At 38.2% G+C, this 19,953-nt stretch overlaps 2 protein-coding genes and 1 long non-coding RNA gene across 5 annotated transcripts in view; 2 read left to right on the top strand and 1 right to left on the bottom strand.

Annotated features, from left to right (window-relative positions):
• Window positions 1–17,804, bottom strand: part of LOC106874433 (mutS protein homolog 5) — a 246,330-nt gene extending 228,526 nt beyond the window's left edge. For 2 of the 3 annotated variants that reach the window (XM_052970104.2, XM_089356478.1), the window contains exons 1-2: window positions 17,182–17,804; window positions 16,669–16,773 (exon numbers count right to left, since the gene is read on the bottom strand). The gene's annotated coding sequence lies outside the window, so the exon portion shown is untranslated. The remainder of the gene's footprint in view (window positions 1–16,668; window positions 16,774–17,181) is intronic. The other variant, XM_052970105.2, reaches the window with a different exon arrangement.
• LOC149134410 (uncharacterized) overlaps window positions 3,922–19,953 on the top strand; it is a 32,364-nt gene continuing 16,332 nt past the window's right edge. The window contains exon 1 of the long non-coding RNA XR_016242900.1: window positions 3,922–5,528. This is a non-coding gene — a long non-coding RNA (uncharacterized LOC149134410). The remainder of the gene's footprint in view (window positions 5,529–19,953) is intronic.
• On the top strand, window positions 9,839–13,208 carry LOC106868153 (transcription factor Jun). Its single transcript, XM_014913292.2, has one exon. It carries the CDS (start codon window positions 11,417–11,419, stop codon window positions 12,299–12,301), a length of 885 nt encoding a protein of 294 aa, XP_014768778.1. The 5' UTR covers window positions 9,839–11,416; the 3' UTR covers window positions 12,302–13,208.

Raw genomic sequence — 19,953 nt, 5'->3', positions numbered from 1 at the left:
CTTTTTACGGAAAAGACCGATCTTTGGTAAAGATCGCCAAAGACACTCTTTTACGGAAAAGGCCGATACTTAGGACTCGTACCGTAAAATCGCCTTCTATCGTTCTATTTTGCCGAACCGCTAAGTTACGGGGGCGCAAACACATCAACATCGGTTGTGAAGCGAAGATGGGGGGGGGGGCACAAACACAGATACACACATATATAAGACGGGCTTCTTTCTCTTTCCGTCTACCAAGTCCACTAACAAGGCTTTATTCAGCCCGAGGTCATAGTAGGAGACACTTGCCCAAGGTGCCACGCAGTGGGACTGAACCGGAACCATGTGGTTAGGATGCAAGCTTCTTACCACAGCCACGCCTGCGCCTACACTGAATTTTCTTTCTACTCTTACTTTTACTTGTTTCAGTCATTGGACTGCGACATGCATTTGTGTGTAATTAGTCTATTTCCCGAAGAACTCTTAACGACCTCTCGCGAAACCTTAATGTTTCGAGGGAACATCAGCCAGGAAATGTTGTTTTTATAAGGCATTTTTAAAATCCTAGCTCACCTCGTTAACATATGTCATAAAAAAGAACAGCTCACTACAAGAAGTAGCGGGAATGTTGTAAACATAATAAATATTGTGATGGGATTAACATTTTCAAAGACAGTAAATCCTTAATATTCTAGCGTTAGACTCGTGAAAAACAAATCATCCCTATAAGACAGAACACCAGTCTATCGGTTAACATTCACTGACATCCTGGTACACATTGCTGACAGCGATACAAACTGGAACACTGACAACGTACAGACAAGTCTATGTGAGATGGGTCTAATTCTTGTATCAAAGTTTCAGTAACGCACGGTATCCCGTTGGTATCTCGCTAACCTTTCCCATAGAAGATGATGTTGACCAGGAATACGCCATGTCACCTCTATTGTTCATTCTGCGAATGAAACGGCCACCACTGATATCCAAAAGCTCAACCTATGCACGCTCTTTTATGCTGATGTGTATTCTACTCTATGGCAAACCAAAGGTATACAGCTACAAGTACAGAAATGACAAAGATTCTGTTTAACAAGGAAAATAAATGAAACGCGGTTGAACATTTTAAAGAGTGAATATACAGAATACTGCCATCAGACGGACGGCAGCATCAATGTTAATGGCCAGAAACTGACCAAAAATGCCCAGTTCAAGTAGCTGGGTTCCACTATATGATCCTATGGAGATACTGTCATGGATGAACGAATGCGTGTTAATACTGTGTAGTTGAAGTGGAAACAAATGTTTGGAATCCTCTGTGACCAGAGATGCCTATACTATTGAATATAACACCTATATCCAAAAAGGAACGGGGGTAAGATAGCACGCCTAATGTTCCTTTATGGATATGACTGTTCGTCTGTATCTAAGAAATATGGACATGGCATGACATGGAAATGTGGACGCTTCGCTAGTGATGGAGCTGACTAAACTAAACTAGAGAGGACCACGATACCAAGGAAGCTGCTTGAATAGTCATTGGACTGGCATCAATCACTAAATAGATGTGTGAGATGTGCTTCGGTCGGTATGAACAGTATAAGCACGGTGCGTAGAGAGCCCAGACAATCAGCCCAAACGTACGGCGGCGCATAGAAGGACAAAGCAACGATCGCCTGAGAGTATATAAAACATATCAACATCACCACTAGGTCGGACTAAGGTGGAGGAAAGGCATGCAAGAAGACAGATTTCATCCGAGGGATAATGCACGATTAATTGACAATATATACTTTAAACAAAGGCGGCGAGCTGGCAGAAACGTTAGCACGCCGGGCGAAATGCTTAGCGGTATTTCGTCTGCCGTTACGTTCAGAGTTCAAATCCCGCCGAGGTCGACTTTGCCTAAATAAGTACCAGTTACGCAATGGGGTCGATGTAATCGACTTAATCCCTTTGTTTGTCCCCTCTATGTTTAGCTCCTTGTGGGCAATAAAGAAATAAGAAACGTTAGCACGCCGGACGAAATGCTTAGCAGTATTTCGTCTGACTTTACGTTCTGAGTTCAAATTCGGCCGAGGTCTTTCATCCTTTCGAGATCGATAAATTAAGTACCAGTTGCGTACTGGAGTCGATCTAATCGACTGGCCTCCTTCCCCAAACTTTCGAACTTTGTACCTAGAGCAGAAAAGAATCGTTAGCACGCCGGGCAAAATGCTTAGTGGCATTTCAGTCAAAGAAAAATGTACAGTGGCATTTACGTTCTGAGCTCAAATTCCACCGAAGTCGACTTTGCCTTTCATCCTTTCGGAGACGATAAAGTAAAGACTGAGTACTGGGAGCGATGTAATCGACTTGCCCTTCCCGCCAAATTACTAGCCTTGTGCCAAAATTTGGAACCAAGTGTTTGGCCTCCAGATACAAAATAAGACACGGGCAGTAGATATGAACCGAGTGTTTAATACCTCCGTGAAGCTAAATCCTTATCATACCATACACTTAGGGAGGGACTTGTTGCGTGGATATTAAAAAAAGAGAAAATGGGATGCGTACAACTGGAACGTCTTTGATAATAAGTTTCTTCCTGATCCTGAAGTGACCTGAGGCTTAAAATAACAACTCAACTTGAGGTGGGCCAATCACTATTTTATATAATAAACTATTTCACCTAACAAGGTGCCGAACATTATCAATCACCACCACCGCTATCATAGTCATCATCATCATGCTAAATGTTTTTGTTCTACATGAAGTTGAGTGGAGGTGCAATGGCCCAGTGGTTAGGGCAGCGGACTCGCGGTCATAGGATCGCGGTTTCGATTCCCAGACCGGGCGTTGTGAGTGTTTATTGAGCGAAAACACCTAAAAGCTCCACGAGGCTCCGGCAGGGGATGATGGCGAACTCTGCTGTACTCTTCCACCACAATTTTCTCTCACTCTTACTTCCTGTTTCTGTTGTGCTTGTAATTCAAAGGGTCAGCCTTGTCACACTGTGTCACGCTGAATATCCCCGAGAACTATGTTAAGGGTACACGTGTCTGTGGAGTGCTCAGCCACTTGCACGTTAATTTCACGAGCAGGCTGTTCCGTTGATCAGATCAACGGAACCCTCGTAAGCGACGGAGTGCCAACATATATACATACATGAAGTTGGACGTAGTATGGCCGAACGATTAAGAAATTCACTTCGCAACTATGCGATCGCAGGTCGAACTCAGAGTGGCAACTCGGGCGGGTGTCACATGAGAGAAATTGGGTAGACGGAAACTGTGTGGAAGCCCGTCAGATAGATCGTACCCACAACATTAAGGTCCCATCACAACACTCTGATTCTATCAGAGAATCATGTTAAAAGTACACATGTCTAGGGGCTGCTAACTCACTCACACACTAATTCAAAGGATAGACAGTTCAAATTATCAAGAAACAGAATACTCCTCGTCGAAACGGACGGAGATCCATTATATATTATTATTCTTTATATTGAGTATAGTTGTTTATAACAAGAACCAGTGCTCAATAATGACCATTTTATTCTTCCTTCTACAGCTCTGTTTTTAACTGTACAGAGGGATTGGTTCAGACCACACCTAGATCCAGAATCAACAAGACAGCCTCTATGTGACCGCTCGAGTGCTAGAAATAGCAGCGAAATTTCCAGCTGGATAATGTAATCTTGGATATCATCTTCAGTTGATAATTGCTTTTAGGTGCTTGTGAAGTGGCGCACTGATATACATACACTCTAGGCTCTCACACACTTCAATTAACAGAATGTTAAGGATGTGACAGAGAGAGAGAGAGAGAGAGAAACGAGGGAGAGAGAGAGAGAAAAAACGAGGGAGAGAGAGAGAGAGAAGGGCTGCAACAGAATTCAGCTGGTACTTCATGGACCCCCGAAAGGATGAAAAACTAAGTTGTTATCACGAGATTTGAACCCAGAGCGCGAGAGCAAATATCGTCCCGTGTTTTATCTTGACTCTGCTACTCGACAAACACACACACACACATTCATACATACACGAGGATGTACCGAAAAGTTCCTGGCTTTGGGTAGGAGAAAATACAGGAGGATCAGTTAATTATGATTTTACCCAACATACTCCCGTCTCAGATTCACACACTTATTGCAGCGGTCCTTCAGTTTTTCTAAGCCCTGTAAAAGAACACAGAAGTTTGGGCCGCCAGCCAGGCCTTTCACGACACCCTTAAAGCTAGGAACTTTTCAGCACCTCCTTGTATATGTTACCTTTTACATGTTTCAACCATAAGATTGCGGCCATGCTAACCTTGAAGAATTTTTTTTAGTCGAATGAACGGACTCCAGTACATTTTTTGGTAATTGTTTCAGATTAACACCCGCACTATCTTCACTAGGGTATTAGGGTTTGGGAATTCCGTCCCTAACCGTAACCGTAACCCTAACCCTAACCTTAAAACCCTAACCCTAACACCCGAGTGAAGATCGTGCAGGTGTTAATCTGAAAAATTACCCATTTTTTCTTTATGCCAGGTACTTTATTAGATCGTCCCTTTTTGCCGAACCGCTAGGTTACGGAGACGTAAACAAGCCAAAACCGATTGTAAAGTGATGGTGGGGGACAAACAGATAAATGCGCGCGCGCACACACACACACACACACACATATATGTATACATGAGGGCCTTCTTTCAGTTTCCGTCTACCAAATATATTCACATGGCTTTGGTTGGCCCGAGGCTATAGAAGACATTTGCCGCAAGCGTCGCGCAGTGGGACTGAACCCGGATCCATGTGGTTGGGAAGAAAACTTCTTACCATACAGCCATACGCACATACAGAGAGAGAGAGAGAGAGAGAGAGAGAGAGGGAGGGAGAGAGGGGTGGGGAGGACGGACAGATGCTACTCATTTTCAGCAGTGTGAGCAGGAAATTAGATGCCTTGTTGAAGTCCGAGAATGGAATCTTACGAAAATATTGTGTGAAACAGTCTAATTACAAGGCCATGTGTTTCAATCGATCCTACTCCAGTATTTCTATCGACTCATTCTGCCGAACCGATAGGTTATAGGGACTTAAACAAACCAATGTCAGTTATCAAGCGGTGAAGGGAGAAGCAAACAGAAGATACACAGGCACACACACATTCATATACACGCACGCACGCTCGTAGACACGCACACACACACACACACAACGGGCTTCAACAGTTTCCCAGATACCAAATTCACTCAGACGGCTGATCGCTCGAGACTACGGTGGGAAACACTTGCACAAGATGCCGCGCAGTAGGACCGAACTTCAAACCATGCGACTCCGAAGCGAAGTTTTTGACCACACAGCCATGTTTGTATTTGTATGTGTGTGTGTGTGTGTATTTCTCTCTCTCTCTCTCACACATTATTTGAATATAGAGCGGATGTGCCTATGTAGTTTTGAAGTTCGCTTCTCAACTGCGTGTACATCTGCGTTCGAACCCAGAACGACGCCCATTGAGCGAGTGTCTTTTGGCGTAACTTCGGTTAAGTTGAGTTTAATGGACTGAACGATGTATAAAGCCGGTCGTCTGCACGTATGTATATGTGTCCGTGTTTGTGTTTATTTGTAATCCGTTAACAGTTTGACTCTTAGATACCAACAAAATACTAACCAGAAGAGAAAAAAAAAAAAAAAGCCAAACGCGCGCAGGCGTGGCTGTATGGTAAAGAACCTTGATTCCCCACCACAGTTCCGGGTTCAGTCCCACTGCGTGGCACCTTGAGCAAGTGTCTTCTGCTATAGCCTCGGGCCGACCAAAGCTTTGTGAATGAATGTGGTGGACGGAAACTGAAATAAGCCCATCGTATATATGTATATATATATATATATATATATATAATGATTGCTTGACAACCGATGCTGGTGTGTTTACGTACCCGTAAATTAGCGGTTCGGCAAGAGAACCGATATAATAAGTACTAGGCTTACAAAGAATAAATCTTGGGGTCGATTTGCTCGACTAAAGGCAGTGCTCCAGCATGGCCACAGTCAAATGACTGAAAGAAGTAAAAGAGTTCTCTATCGTGTGCGCTGTCCAACGACTTGAAGCCAGTTAAAAAATATACACACACACACACGTACGAGCGCGAACGTTTGTGTGTGTGTGCGCGCCTAAATTAGAGAGAAGTTTGTGTGACTGTGTGTGCGTTGCCAATCAAGAACAAAAGCAATAACATACAATAGCCACATCAAAAAGACTTCTGAAAGTGTCCCGATATTAACTCGGGTTAATATTTTCCTTCGGCACGTAAACATTTTTTTTCTTAGAAAATTATATACACGCTTTCAATCATACATTAATTCTCAGATTCAAATTAAACTTGTGTCAGTGTGTGCGTGTGTATATGCGGGAAGTGACAGTAGATTGTCACATTCGCATTTTCGCCCACATGTGCTTATACGCATCTATCAGCACGTTTCATTTTCTTTTACTACAATGTAAACATCTGAGGGTTATATTACACACGTACACTCGCCCAAATGTGTACTCACAAAAAATACACTTACCTGTGTATGTATACATACATATATATATATATTATATTTCAATGTATACATTATACACAAATTCACGCGTATGTAAGCTTATATATGTGGGTGTGTGTACATGCATATATATATATATATACTCTTTTATTTGTTTCAGTCATTTGACTGCGGCCATGCAGGACTTATTCTTTTTAAGCCTAGTACTTATTCTATCGGTCTCTTTACCGAACCGCTAAGTTACGTGAACACACCAGCATCGGTTGTCAAGCGATGGTGGGGGGGGGGACAAACACACACATATATACATATATATACGACGGGCTTATTTCAGTTTCCATCTACCAAATCACCGAGGCTATAGTAGAAGACACTTGCCCAAGTTGCCACGCAGTGGAACTGAACCCGGAACCATGTGGTTGGTAAGCATGCTACTTACCACACAGACACGCGCCTTACACACAAATTTACATGTATATAATCATTTATGAAAACACACACACACGCGCATATAAGGATAGCTAGATAGACAGGTAGATAGATACATACCATGGGTTTCCACAAGTTACTATCTACCAAATTCACTCACATCGGTCTGGGGCTACAAAGGATGACAACAGGTACGCAACGTGCCACGCAGTGGTGCTGAACCCCCAAACCACGTGGTTGCAAAATTCGCTGACCACATAGCCATTCCAGCGCTTACATACACACTCAAAGGTGCTTGCTTTGCAACCGCGGTTCGGGTTCAGTCCCTCAGCACGGTGCCAGATGAAAACGTCTTCTACAATGGCCAACCAATGTCTTGTTGTGAGTGTACTGTAGTTGGTAGATGAAAACTGAGGAATCTCGTTGTGATTTGGTAGGTGAAAGCTGTGAGGAATTTGTGTACGTGAGCGCGCGTTTTTGCGTCACTCCCTACCGCTTGGCAATCAGTGCTGGTTTGTTTACGTCCCCGTAACTGAGCGGTACGGCAAAAGAAGGGGGGGGGGGTAGAATAAGTACCAGAGTTAACAGTAAGTACAAGGGACGATTTTCTCGGTTACACTTTCGAAGGTAGTGCTCCAGCATGACCGCAGGCTAATAATATGTGTGCGCGTATATATATATATATATATATATATATATATTTATACTCTTTTACTTGTTTCACTCATCTGACTGCGGCCATGCTGGAGCCCCGGCTTTAGTCGAGCAAATCGACCCCAGGACTTATTCTTTGTAAGCCTAGTACTTATTATATCGGTTTCTTTTACCGAACCGCTAAGTTACGGGGACGTAAACACACTAGCATCGGTTGTCAAGCAATGTTGGGGGGACAAACACACATATATATACATATATACGACGGGCTTCTTTCAGTTCCCGTCTACCAAATCCACTCACAAGGTGCCACGCAGTGGGACTGAACTCGGAACCATGTGGTTGGTAAGCAAGCTACTTACCACACAGTCATATCTTTTAGCCTTTTCTTGCTTCAGGCAGTAGACTGCGGCCATGCTGGGGCACCGCCTTGAAGAATTTTTAGTCGAATGCGTTGACCCCAGTATGTATTCTTTTCAAAGCCTGATACTTTTGACAAACCGCTAAGTTACCGAGACGTAAACACACCAGCACCGGTTGTCAAGTGGTAGTGTGTATGGATGACAAACACAAAGATATATATATATATATATACGACGACGAGCTTCTTTCAGATTCCGTCAGCCAAATTTCCTCACAAAGCTTTGGTCGATCCGAGGCTATAGTAGAAGACACCTGCCCAAGATGCCATGCAGTGGGACTGAACCCGGAACGATGTGGTTGAGAAGCTTCTTATTATACAACCATGCGTGCACCTATAGTAAAAGAACCAGTCGCCCAACGTGGGGCTCGAACCCAAGACCCCGAGATTAAGAGTTTCGTGCTCTACCGACTTAGCTAACCGATGTATATCTGTGTGTGTGTGTGTGTAAACATTAACATATATACATATGCAAATCTATCGTTCTATGTGTGTGTATGTTTATATATGTATGTATACACACACACATTCGTAAATATATACAGATATATTGTAGGTGTAGGCATGACACTGCTGTCAAGAAGTTCGCATGCTCTCATGTTCAGTCCTAATGCACGACATCTTCAGCAAGTGTCATGTACTATACAAATGAATTTGGTAGAGGGAAACTGAATGGAAGCCTGTCGTATATTTGGAGATTATATATGTATATAATGACTGTGTGTGTGTATTGCATACACACATTTATTTAAGTCATTTGTGACAGTAACTTGAAGAGTTTAGTCGACCAAATCTATCCCCACCACTTATTTTAAGCTTGGACGGTTTCCGTTATCCAACCGCTACGTTACACACTCACAAACAAACCAAAACTGGTTGTAAAGCAGTGTGAAACAAATACATACACAGACTCTCTCACACACATATCTTTTTTATATTTAAATATCCTTATACACACACACACACACACATTTACATATGTATTATTTATATCAACACACACACACATGTGTATGTTTGTGTCTGTCTTTTTATTTAGCTGTAACTCAAGGTCAGAGAGTTTCGTGGTTTGCACTTAAACTAAACATGCATGCATGTGCGTGTGTGCATATAAATAAATAGATAAAAAAATTACATATATATATATATATTTATACATACATACAGTATGCATACATACATACATACAGTATGCATATATTCATACATATAAATATCACAAGCGCCCACTAATATCGATAAGCACCCCAGAATAAACAGTTGAACCCGAAAAGCAAAACATCTTAATTTTTTTTGTGTTAATAGCACATATAAATTTGAGGCTCAGTCTTGTTGACTCGTTGCAAACAAACTTTTTCAACAGATTGCATAAGGAATTGGTCTACGGGATCATAAGTCTGTTTTTTCAAATCTTTATGTCATAGTTTATTTACCTAGCCACGAAGCGTAAGTATCATATATAAATCGTCTAGGAACGTTAGCCTTCGTATAGTTTGGCGTCCTATCCAGGAGCTAGTTTAACTCACATCTGCTCTATATTACGAAACAGAAGCTGCTGAAGTACTAATTCTAATTAAAATTTTTGAGGGGATATGTGAATTATAGTTTTACACAATTTACACCAAAAGATTATCACTACTTTACAACCATCAACAGAACACACTGTACTCCTCGTAAGTGTGGGAAGGAACATTTTGCTTAGAAGGTGCAAACTCAGTTTTTTCAGGAGGGTCTACAAAGCGTTTTCATTACTTTCCCCACCAAAAATAATTAAATAAATAAAAATTCAGGAAGTGCGCTCGCACCCGCTGCACCTCCCTGTTCCCGCATAACACCTACCCAACAACAAAACAATTTCATATCTACACTATATCAACTACCCCCGTCACAGAAACGCCACAACACCTGACAGCTATAGAAATAATTTCGCAATATCTACACTATCCTACTTCAAAAACAAACAACTATTAAACTACAGAAAAAATTCCGCCACAGTAATTACTGTACACCTTAAATCTCAATTAATTCTGGCGTATCTTTGATGAAGTTTTAAGGAAAGACAAAATCAAGGTGATGTGACATTTATGCCTTCACCAAGGGCATTAGCGACAAAGGTGAGGCGTCATTCACCTGGAATTGAAACCCGAGCTTCGAGGATGGCTGGCCGGTAACTTACCTCAACATTATTCAATGAGGGAGCGTCTTTCTCTTTTTTACGTGGTTGCTTGACGTGTTAGAAATAGCAACCAAGTTCCTCTCAAGTTACACCCTACTGTCATATTAAAATTACAGGACAGATCGTGCGGTGATTACATATCCAAAATAAGAGAGGATTGTCAATAGCTGGTAAATACTCGATATGGGTGAGTGCAAGGGTTAAACAACAATACACACAAAAAAAACCTACCCAGTAATATAACAACCACATACAACAACAACCACCGGCCGATGTATCGAGAACTCTCTCTGTACCATAGAATAAACAAATCCTCATGAAACAACTACAGTCCTCCCAACAAACAAACAGAACTAAAACGGCAAGTTAAGACACAGCAGCAGTGGTAAATAACATTGAAGGGAATAGAAATACCAGTGGCCGATGGGGATCTGTCCGTCTGTCTTTAGAAGACATGGTGCCAGGGAATGAACAGGAATGCCAACACATGGCTGCTAACTGTAGCCGCAGTAAGGATATTAACTAGATGCAGCTGTTGTCGACTTAAAGAAACTGTTTGAGTTTTCATACTTTAATGGAATAATTGTTAAGTGGTTGAATGTCGTTTAGATCGAAGCGAAAGCTAGGTAGCAGACACTGCTGCTTTCTCTCTCTCTAACTCTTTATCCCCCTCGCTTTCTCACTCACTCATTTATTTACTTTAAACTGGGGTGGAAGGAGGACTACTACAAGTTGATAGCAAGTTGCGGTTCAGCGAGTACGTCTCTCACACCTTGGCCAGCTAGACACCATGTGGTGAGGCTGGTACTCCATATAAGGAAAACGTACTACGCAGTTACTTCGCCGACGTAGGACCACAACTTTTCCCATGGTCGTTGCATCTAAGTGGTGCGCGTTTAAAAAAAGCCCGCCAATCAGCGTCGACTATAGAAGATAGTAAATGATGTCATCGTCAGCCAATCAGAAGCCTTGCTGGTGATGTCATTTTATTTTTAGCAGATGACTCATTCGAATAAAGGGCGTCAGAAGAAGTGTTTGGACTCAGATCACATTTTGAAATAGTATCAGAAGGATCGTGAAAATAAAACTGAAAATATCTCTACAGCTTCACGAACACTTCGAGAAAACTAAAGAGAGGACCATCTTTACATTTTATCGTCTTTCACTTCTACGGATTACATTATTACAAATTTCTCTGTCGCAAACTTCCGCGCTTATAATATAAGGTTTGCTGGAAAAAAAAAAAGGCACAGAGATGGAACCGACGTTTTACCACGACGAGTGTCATCCAAGCAATGAGTCGCTTAAAAGACTTAAAAAGTCTATGACTCTGGACTTTACTCCAGGCGGTAGCAGTGCAAAATCCGCAAAACTTAACAACCCTCTTCAGTCACCCGATCTAAACCTTTTAAAACTAGCATCTCCAGAGTTAGAACGGATGATAATTCAGGCTAATGGAATGGTCACTACAACTCCAACACCAACACAAATTCTCTGTCCAAAATTCGTAACAGAAGAACAAGAAGCTTACGCTCGGGGATTTGTAGATGCCTTAGCCAAATTACACAAAAGCTATGGAGAAGATTCTTTGAATAATTTACCAAATTTTCCTTACACACAAACGTCCAGCGAAAGTATTAATATTCAAGGGCATTTAATGAACAGTAATATATCCACTACCGATTCTACCCTCCTGAATGCCCGCGGGTCAACAAATACCCCATCAAATCTCGTGTCCGCCCATCAGTCCATTTCTACAGCCCTACCACCATCCAATCATTCTACAGTGAACACAAACGAAGAATCTGGTATAGTGAAACTTAAAGAAGAACCCCAAACAGTACCATGTTTAGGAAGTACACCTCCGCTCTCTCCTATTAATATGGAATCACAGGAGCGAATTAAATTAGAACGAAAGCGTGCCAGGAACCGAATCGCTGCCCGAAAGTGTCGGACGCGAAAGCTGGAGCGCATCGCGAGACTGGAAGATCGAGTTAAAGATCTCAAGGACCAGAATTCAGAACTGTCCCAAATGACTACAACACTCAGGGATGACATTTGCAAACTTAAACAACAAATTATCGAACACGTAAATAATGGTTGTCGGATACTTCATACACATCCCCATTTAATAATCTAAATGTAAGAAACTTTACTGAAGAGAAAAAAATGGAAAAAAAAAAACGATGCTTACCTCCTGATTGGGAAACTAGTTATAAAATGCGCTTTTTTCTAAGAAGTATCCTAAACACAAACATCAGGATTCGTTTTAATCTTCCTTTCTTTTTTATGCAAAATATTTGGAGAAAAAAAAGTATTAGACTCAAACTTGGATAAAACGATCCCTAAATGTATTTGTTGATACTGAGTGTTGATGGGAAAACTGAAGGGGGAAGTAGGTATTTTTGCCTTAACTTTAAATTTGTCTCAAGATCTTCCCTTATTTCTAAAAATTACTGCAAAAAAAAGAAGAAAAAAAACATCCACAAAGAAAGTCAACAAAAGAAACAAAATTTACATTTTGCATTTAAGTTTAGGACTTTTTAACTAAAGCAAATTATTAACCACCAGCTTTTTATTTTGTATCCTGATTCGAGAATGGTGAGGTTTGCAGAAGAACCATGGAGCAGAGTGTTCCTTACATCCAGTAAGTGCTCTTATGAATTGATGGTGCAAAACGTTATGAAACAAAACAGATCTTCTGATGTGATATTTTGCAGGTTGAAAACTTATACACTCCTGATCTTGACTGTGTAACACTGTTCCTAAACATTTATAGCTGTTGATCAGCTATAAATGTTGAAACAGTTCTAAAAAAGCCCAAAACGTTTTGTATACGAATCGCATTCATGAACTTGCTCTGTCTAACGACAAATTTTGTAAATTTTGATAAACTCTGTACATATTAACTCAAATGACAGGTGCTGCAACTATTATGATGCAAGACTACTGTACATAATTGGAGGTTTTAATCCATCTAATTTTTCTATTGGAAAAATTATATATTTATTACTTGTACAGACATTAAATTTTTCATTTAAATCGTATTCTTGTGTGTACGTGTATATTTTTTCGTTTTTTCTATAGCAGCAATTAATTTTGCTGTTTCTGTTCTTTTGTCGCTGTTGATAATAGTCTAGGCTTATGGAAGGGAGGTAACTGCAATCTAAGATCATTAAGCGTGTTTTCCTACAAATTCTCAACGAAACCCTTTAAAATATATATTCCTTCATTTTATAATTTTCGTTATTAACCCACAACAAAATGTATGAAACAAAACTAAACATCACATCCTTAAACCTTAGCAATCTTACATCGATCAAGCATTAATTTGTTTCTTTAAATTCTCATATATGTATACTGAATCCAATCCCACTAGGGTTCACATAATTTTCTTTCCCTTCATTTCTATTTGTGTATGTTCCTGTGTCTGTGTGTATATAATTTCCCCACATGCATCTGCGAGCACACACATACATATATGTATACCTACCTATCTAATCTGTAGCTTTGTCTGTTTGGGGATTGATTCCTTTTAAATGAAAACTAGACTACCAGGACCCAAAATTATTTTCAAATTAAAAACAAAAATGTTTCATATCGATACTGTATTAGTTAAAGTAGACCATGCCTTGAAGTGTTTCTTTGAAGAATACATTACTCTCACCCGAAGAACAAATAATATAAAATGTGCTTTCAGAGATACATGTGTACTTGCTATAAGAATAATATACCACAAACGTTTCTTTTTCATTTGCAGAATGCATTATATATATATATATATATATATATATATATATAAAATATTATGTGCGTATGAAATAAGATTTACAGTTCTGTGATATGAAAAATTCACACTAGATATATCGTTTCCATTCATATATATATATATATATATATATATATATGTATATATCCTAGAATTAACATGGTGTTTATTATTTATTAGGAAAAAAAATCGCAGCTATTCATTTTTAGCCATCAATATATCTTATCCACTTCTACTCGTCCACCAGACTCGTGGTGCTCACAGTCTGTATAAACAGAATATTTAAGATACATATTAGATTTCCAGTAATTCTGAAGAGAAAGAAATTTCTTGGGATCATCGACATTTCCCTTCCTTTCAAGACAATTTCCATTTCATTCAATTCCTTAAATTATTCTGTTTATCAACATCGTTTTATTTTTGAAATCATCCCTTTTTTTTTATTTCCATCGCCATAAGAAATCCATCAATTATTTCGATAGGGCAGATATTTATCATTTCCGTGTGTATTTTTCCTTTTTAATTTCCAGCATCATTATCATCGTATTTTCTTTTCGTCATTTGAATAGTTAAATGAAGAATCTCATTTGTTATGTTTCAGATTGAAAGTTTAATTGCAATTTTAATTACTATAGTAGTTGATGTGCGTTTAAGAAATTATTTTGAAAATTCCCTAATGAGATAGGGATTTCCTCTAAAATGCTAAATACAAATCCCTTGTAGGCGTTGTGTGCCCCCTAGTTTTATTAGACTTCTAAAACTCAATGTCTATATAAGGAATCATAATAAAGAAAAATAATTGCTATTTTCCTTAAATAGCTATTAAACATCGTATTTTGTACTAATAATTTAAAATGTATTTATTGAATCCAAATTGATAACTGAACCGTTAACAGTCGTAGAAAACGCTTAAAATACGGATTTTAGCTTTTAATTTTCCATAAATATTAATACAACTATAACCTTGTGCTTAATTATTCTTAATTATTTTATCGTGATTTGTTTTGAAAAAGATATGTACCATAAAAAAGCAGGAAAGAATTTTCTATTTTAAATATAACTTCATTGAATCTATCATTTATTTCTCATTTCATATAGTAACAAATTTAATATAAATATTCTGTTTGTCTTTCCAATCGTAGAAAATTCGATATTGTAGAAACTTGTATCAACTTAGTGAGAGATCTGATAAAATATTGATTTTTTTTTGGATTTTTTTGTAATATAAACGCACAAGGTCCCAGAATGAAAGAAGATTCCACGAGACATTATTATCGATGCTTTCCTTGAGATTGTATAGGCAACGAAAATGAAGAGAAAATAGCTTCACCAAAAGTCGAAACTAATCGCCGGGTACCAAGCACACTTTAAAATCCATTTTCAAATGAAATGGGAGTTAGGTGGGGGAAGCTAGTTTATTTTTTCGCACAGGCAAGGACTCCATCCAAAGTGATTCCTATCTCGCTTCACTGGTTCTCGTATCAAACTCCCTAAACAAGGAAGAGAAAATCCAGACAATATAGTGTGTGTGTGTGTGTGTGTATATATATATAGATAGATAGATGAGAAAAGTAATGGCTGGTCATTTGAACGTACGTCTCTCGATCAGGGGCTCGACAACAACCACAAACCCATTCATCCTGAATACATATTACAAGCAAAGCACGCGCACTTGCCTCCATCCAAACACACTTGATTCCGACATACACGCAGACAATGTTATCAAACAAACTATACCGTACACACACCTCTACACACTAACATGCACACACACACATACGTTGTTCCCATCCAGTGCTTTACATATCATCTGAACCTCCTCTTTCTCTCTCTCTCTCTCTCTCTCGCTCTCTCTTTCCAACATCAATATTTACCATCACCTTCAGCTATCACTTATTGACACTGTGCCAAGTTCCCCTTGTTGAGTCCATAAGGTTTATTTGATCGTGAGAGGATGGGACAAGGAAGTCAATCAGACCCCCAATATCTTGTTTTTAAATAAATATTTAATTAGAATGTATGTGTACGCGCAGCTATTACTGCATATTTAAATGTATCTACACACACAGTCTGCAATGGTGAGTGTAGATATATTTATGTATATGGCACTACACTTTTCGGGATCCCGTTTGTTTGTTTCATTATTCCCTGACATTTCGAAATTTTTATTATAAAAAGTATTAAAAGAGATACCATAAAATCATGCTTAGTTAGGATGTGTGGATGTATAATAATAATGCACATATTTATATATATTCGCACACAAGTACATGTTTGAATTCTGATTATTTTCTTTTCTTTGTCTTTAACTCTCATTACCAATGGCATCCATGTAGAAACTTTTATATATCTTGATGATCTTCCTTTAGAAACCAATTCTGACAGTTTTATATTGATTAAATTGTTCCCTTACTTCATTCACATCAGAATCATAACCAAAAGACAAACCAAGATCATGGCAAATAGCTAAGAAAGAAACACTTAACACTTTATAAATTCATGTTAGACCACAAGGAATTGTGTATTTATAGAGGAATATATTCATAAGGAAATGAAAAAAAACTATTTAAATAAACATTTATTTAAAATGCTGTCTGTAAAGCTAATTACTCAGCTATGAAAAAGATGATCACACAGGTTGCTATCAGATTCAAAAGTTGGTTAGTCGTCTGGCGACGTTTATTTTGATACAATTTATTATTCATTAAAATAACATCGATCCAGAAAGTTGAACTTACCTTTTTTAATAATCAACTTCTATCCCGTATAATATTCCAAACGTCGAGGAAGGAAAATTTATTTAATTTACGATCTTGTATATAAAAAAACGTGTAGACGTCTTTCTGAGGAAAGAGAGTGATAGATGTCAGAGTTACGGTAACCCAGAATAGTAATAATTTCAGATTACGGAAGCTTGTACTACACAGTTTAAACTTTTCTGAATAGTTAATATTTGGAATTAAAACATCAAATTAGGTGTTATATATGAATAAAGTATTAAAATATTATATATAATATACTAATATTCATATTGAAATAACTCATTAGTGTTAGAAAATCCCTGAGATGTTGAAATTTACAAGATTTTTAAAGGGTATATTTTGTTTTGTATTTTCTATTACAACTTCATTTGCATCTACGATGCCTTACAGAAATGATAAATCGACAAAAAAATTTGACTGATACTTTAGTTAAATGCAAAATTGACTTCTGCCGGATTTGTACTTAGTAATATACAGCAACTAAATTACCTCAAGTGTTTTGTCTGATGCTTAAACGATTCTAAAGTAATTTGCAAACCAATGGGGTGATACAAACTCAATCCGAGTTATCCTCACCGATATTCTTAGCTGCTCTTCATTGACAGTACCTTCAAGTTTAGCAATTCTCTGTTTTTACTTCAGAAATGTTATGTTTTAATCTTATCAGCCTTCTATCAGATGGATAAATATTGTACGTTGCAGTCTTTTGTCAATGGCACAAAGAAACGCTAATGCACACATACAAGATTGTTTCTTTAAACGGGGTGCAACACATGAACAAGCCGCTACCACTTTTGCATTACAGTCGAAGCGCCTGCTCGTCCCAAGTTATGTACAAGACGTTTGAGCCAACGTTGGAGAGTATAATCCTGCATTGGTTGCTTTATCATTCAAATACCGATGCATATGTGCTTTCATACTTGTCAACTGTCAGCGATAGGTTTTGTTTATACCAACATTCTAAATATATATCTAATTATCATTTGACTCTGACCAGTTCTTAGCTATGGCAAAATCTTTGTTAATTTAAACTGAAGTTTCTGTGACCTTGCACTATATATGTAAATATCTACATTTTTTTCTGTATCTTTTCTCAGCAATGTTATGGGGCGGTACCCAATGTCGGTTGAAGCAAAATTAGGATTTGAAACATGGAATTAGAGAGGAGGAATGTGGCGAAATTATAATAGGATCCTAGACGTTAACAATAAAAAAAGTAGTCTAATTTAAGAAAGTAAATTTTAAAATTGCAAGTCTAATATGTAAAAAAAATCCTGAATTAATACTATCACTTAAAATTTCTTTTAAATCAAAGTTACTTTGAATTTCCTTGAACACAAGAAAACGTATCTCCATTTTTACTTTTAAAATTAACCGTAGTTACAAGTTAACTTTCTGCAACTTGGATCAGTTCGTTGCAATGCAACTAAAACTGGTTGATGAACGTTAGGAAGTCTCATACTACATGCATTTCGTTTCGCACAAGTTCATTTTGATTTCAAATCGCGTTGGTGTCGATAAAATAAGTACAAATACTAATATTATATTGGTCTAATTTAATTAACTGTACACTTCGATTAAAATATAGCTTATGCTTTATTCCTCCGGCAACATCTGATAATTTCTTACAGATTTTTTTTTAACTGCACTTTGGCATTTTGGAGTAACACAACCTTTCCCTTTTTTTTTTTGGTTTTTTCGGAACATGTGTAGAAGATATTGTTGATCGATCAATGTTTTCATAAAACCAGTTAGGTAACGTAGATATTGAAACAAAACAAGAAAAATACCAAACAATTTAAATATAATGTTTGTTTTATTGAAATGCTATGTAATTTGGTGACTGTTTGCTCAATGTATATATAAGTAAGATACAGGGAAAGCTACTAAGATGGTTTTGCATCAAGAGAGCAGACCAGTGGCTTGCTGCTCCTGTGTTGCAAATGGACTTTGATCAAACTCCGGCTGGGTCAATTGAGCCACGTGGTCTGATACTGAAGGAACTAAGCCTCCGAAACATCACTGATGTTGTATCCGTGGTATATATATATATATATATATATATATAATATAATCATAAATCATATCTTTTATTTGTTTCATTCATTGGGCTGCAGCCATGCTGGGGGTCTACGCCTTAAACAGTTTAATCAAACATCACTCCTAGGGGCAATTTTTTCGTTTTTAGATCAGGTACCATTTCTCTCTTTCTCTTAGTGACGAACCGCTTAGTTACGAGGTTGTAAACAAACTGACACCGGTTTTCAAACAGGTCAAACACAAGCATATAAACATATAAAGTTTGAAAATATATACCCACTCGTATGCCACCTACGCTTTTTATCAATATATATATAAAACAACAGACGAAGACAGGTGGTGTAAACAACAAATGGATGTATTAGTTTAACGCTCGGGAATAGAGAAAGTCTTTGACGTTTCGAGCTATATATACTCGGGATCTTTTTTAAAACGGGGGCCACATTTTTCATTAATGTTTTACGTAGTGTTTTTGGTACCGAAAGACTTTCAAACTTCGTATACTTATCTATTTTGTGTTATAGAACAGAAAAATATTTTTGTATTCGAATTTATTTCATGTAAAAAATTGTCTTATTTCGATAATTTTAACCAATCACTGACGTCCATTCAGCCGACTACATAAACAAACGATTATTCGTTTTATTTGCTTTTTTCATTTTAAATTTGCTTTAACCCTAACCCTAACCCTAGGGTTAGGGTTAGGGTTAATTGTTTCAGAATCGTTTGTTTATGTAGTCGGCACTTAATGTATATCGGCTGAATGGACGTCAGTGATTGGTTGAAATTACAGAAATACGACAACTTTAACATGGAATAATTTATGGATTTCTTTTTTTTTTAAAGAAGACTAAGAGAAAAAGATGTTTTATATGACACATTCTACCAGTGTTCCAAGTTTCAAAGTGTTTCGTTAATGAAAAATGTGGCCCCCGTTTTAAAAAAGATCCTATACTCGGCCATAAAATCCACTTACAAGGCCTGGTCGACCTAGAACTTTTTGAAAAGACACTTGGTACCATGCAGTGGGACTGAACCCGGAACCATTGGCTTAGGAAGCAAACAACTTACCACACATCCACGCCTGCGCTAGTGCACGCTATATTTTATTGCCTTAGCTGCAGCAACAATTAGTTTATCATATTTCTTCATATATGTCTGTGTGCGTGTGCACACGCGCGATCTTTGTGTTTAGAACTCCATTCGTCAGTAAACAGCTAA

The sequence above is a fragment of the Octopus bimaculoides genome, chromosome 8 (genome assembly GCF_046866305.1).
Source record: "Octopus bimaculoides isolate indiv1 chromosome 8, ASM4686630v1, whole genome shotgun sequence".
Classification (NCBI taxonomy): Eukaryota; Metazoa; Mollusca; class Cephalopoda; order Octopoda; family Octopodidae; genus Octopus; species Octopus bimaculoides.
The sequence above is the reverse complement of the archived record's forward strand: the minus strand, read 5'-3'. Positions and strand labels throughout refer to the sequence as shown.

What these genes read in the sequence shown, in the direction of transcription:
- LOC106868153 (XM_014913292.2), top strand. Translation starts at nt 11,417, where the DNA reads ATGGAACCGACGTTTTACCACGACGAGTGTCATCCAAGCAATGAGTCG.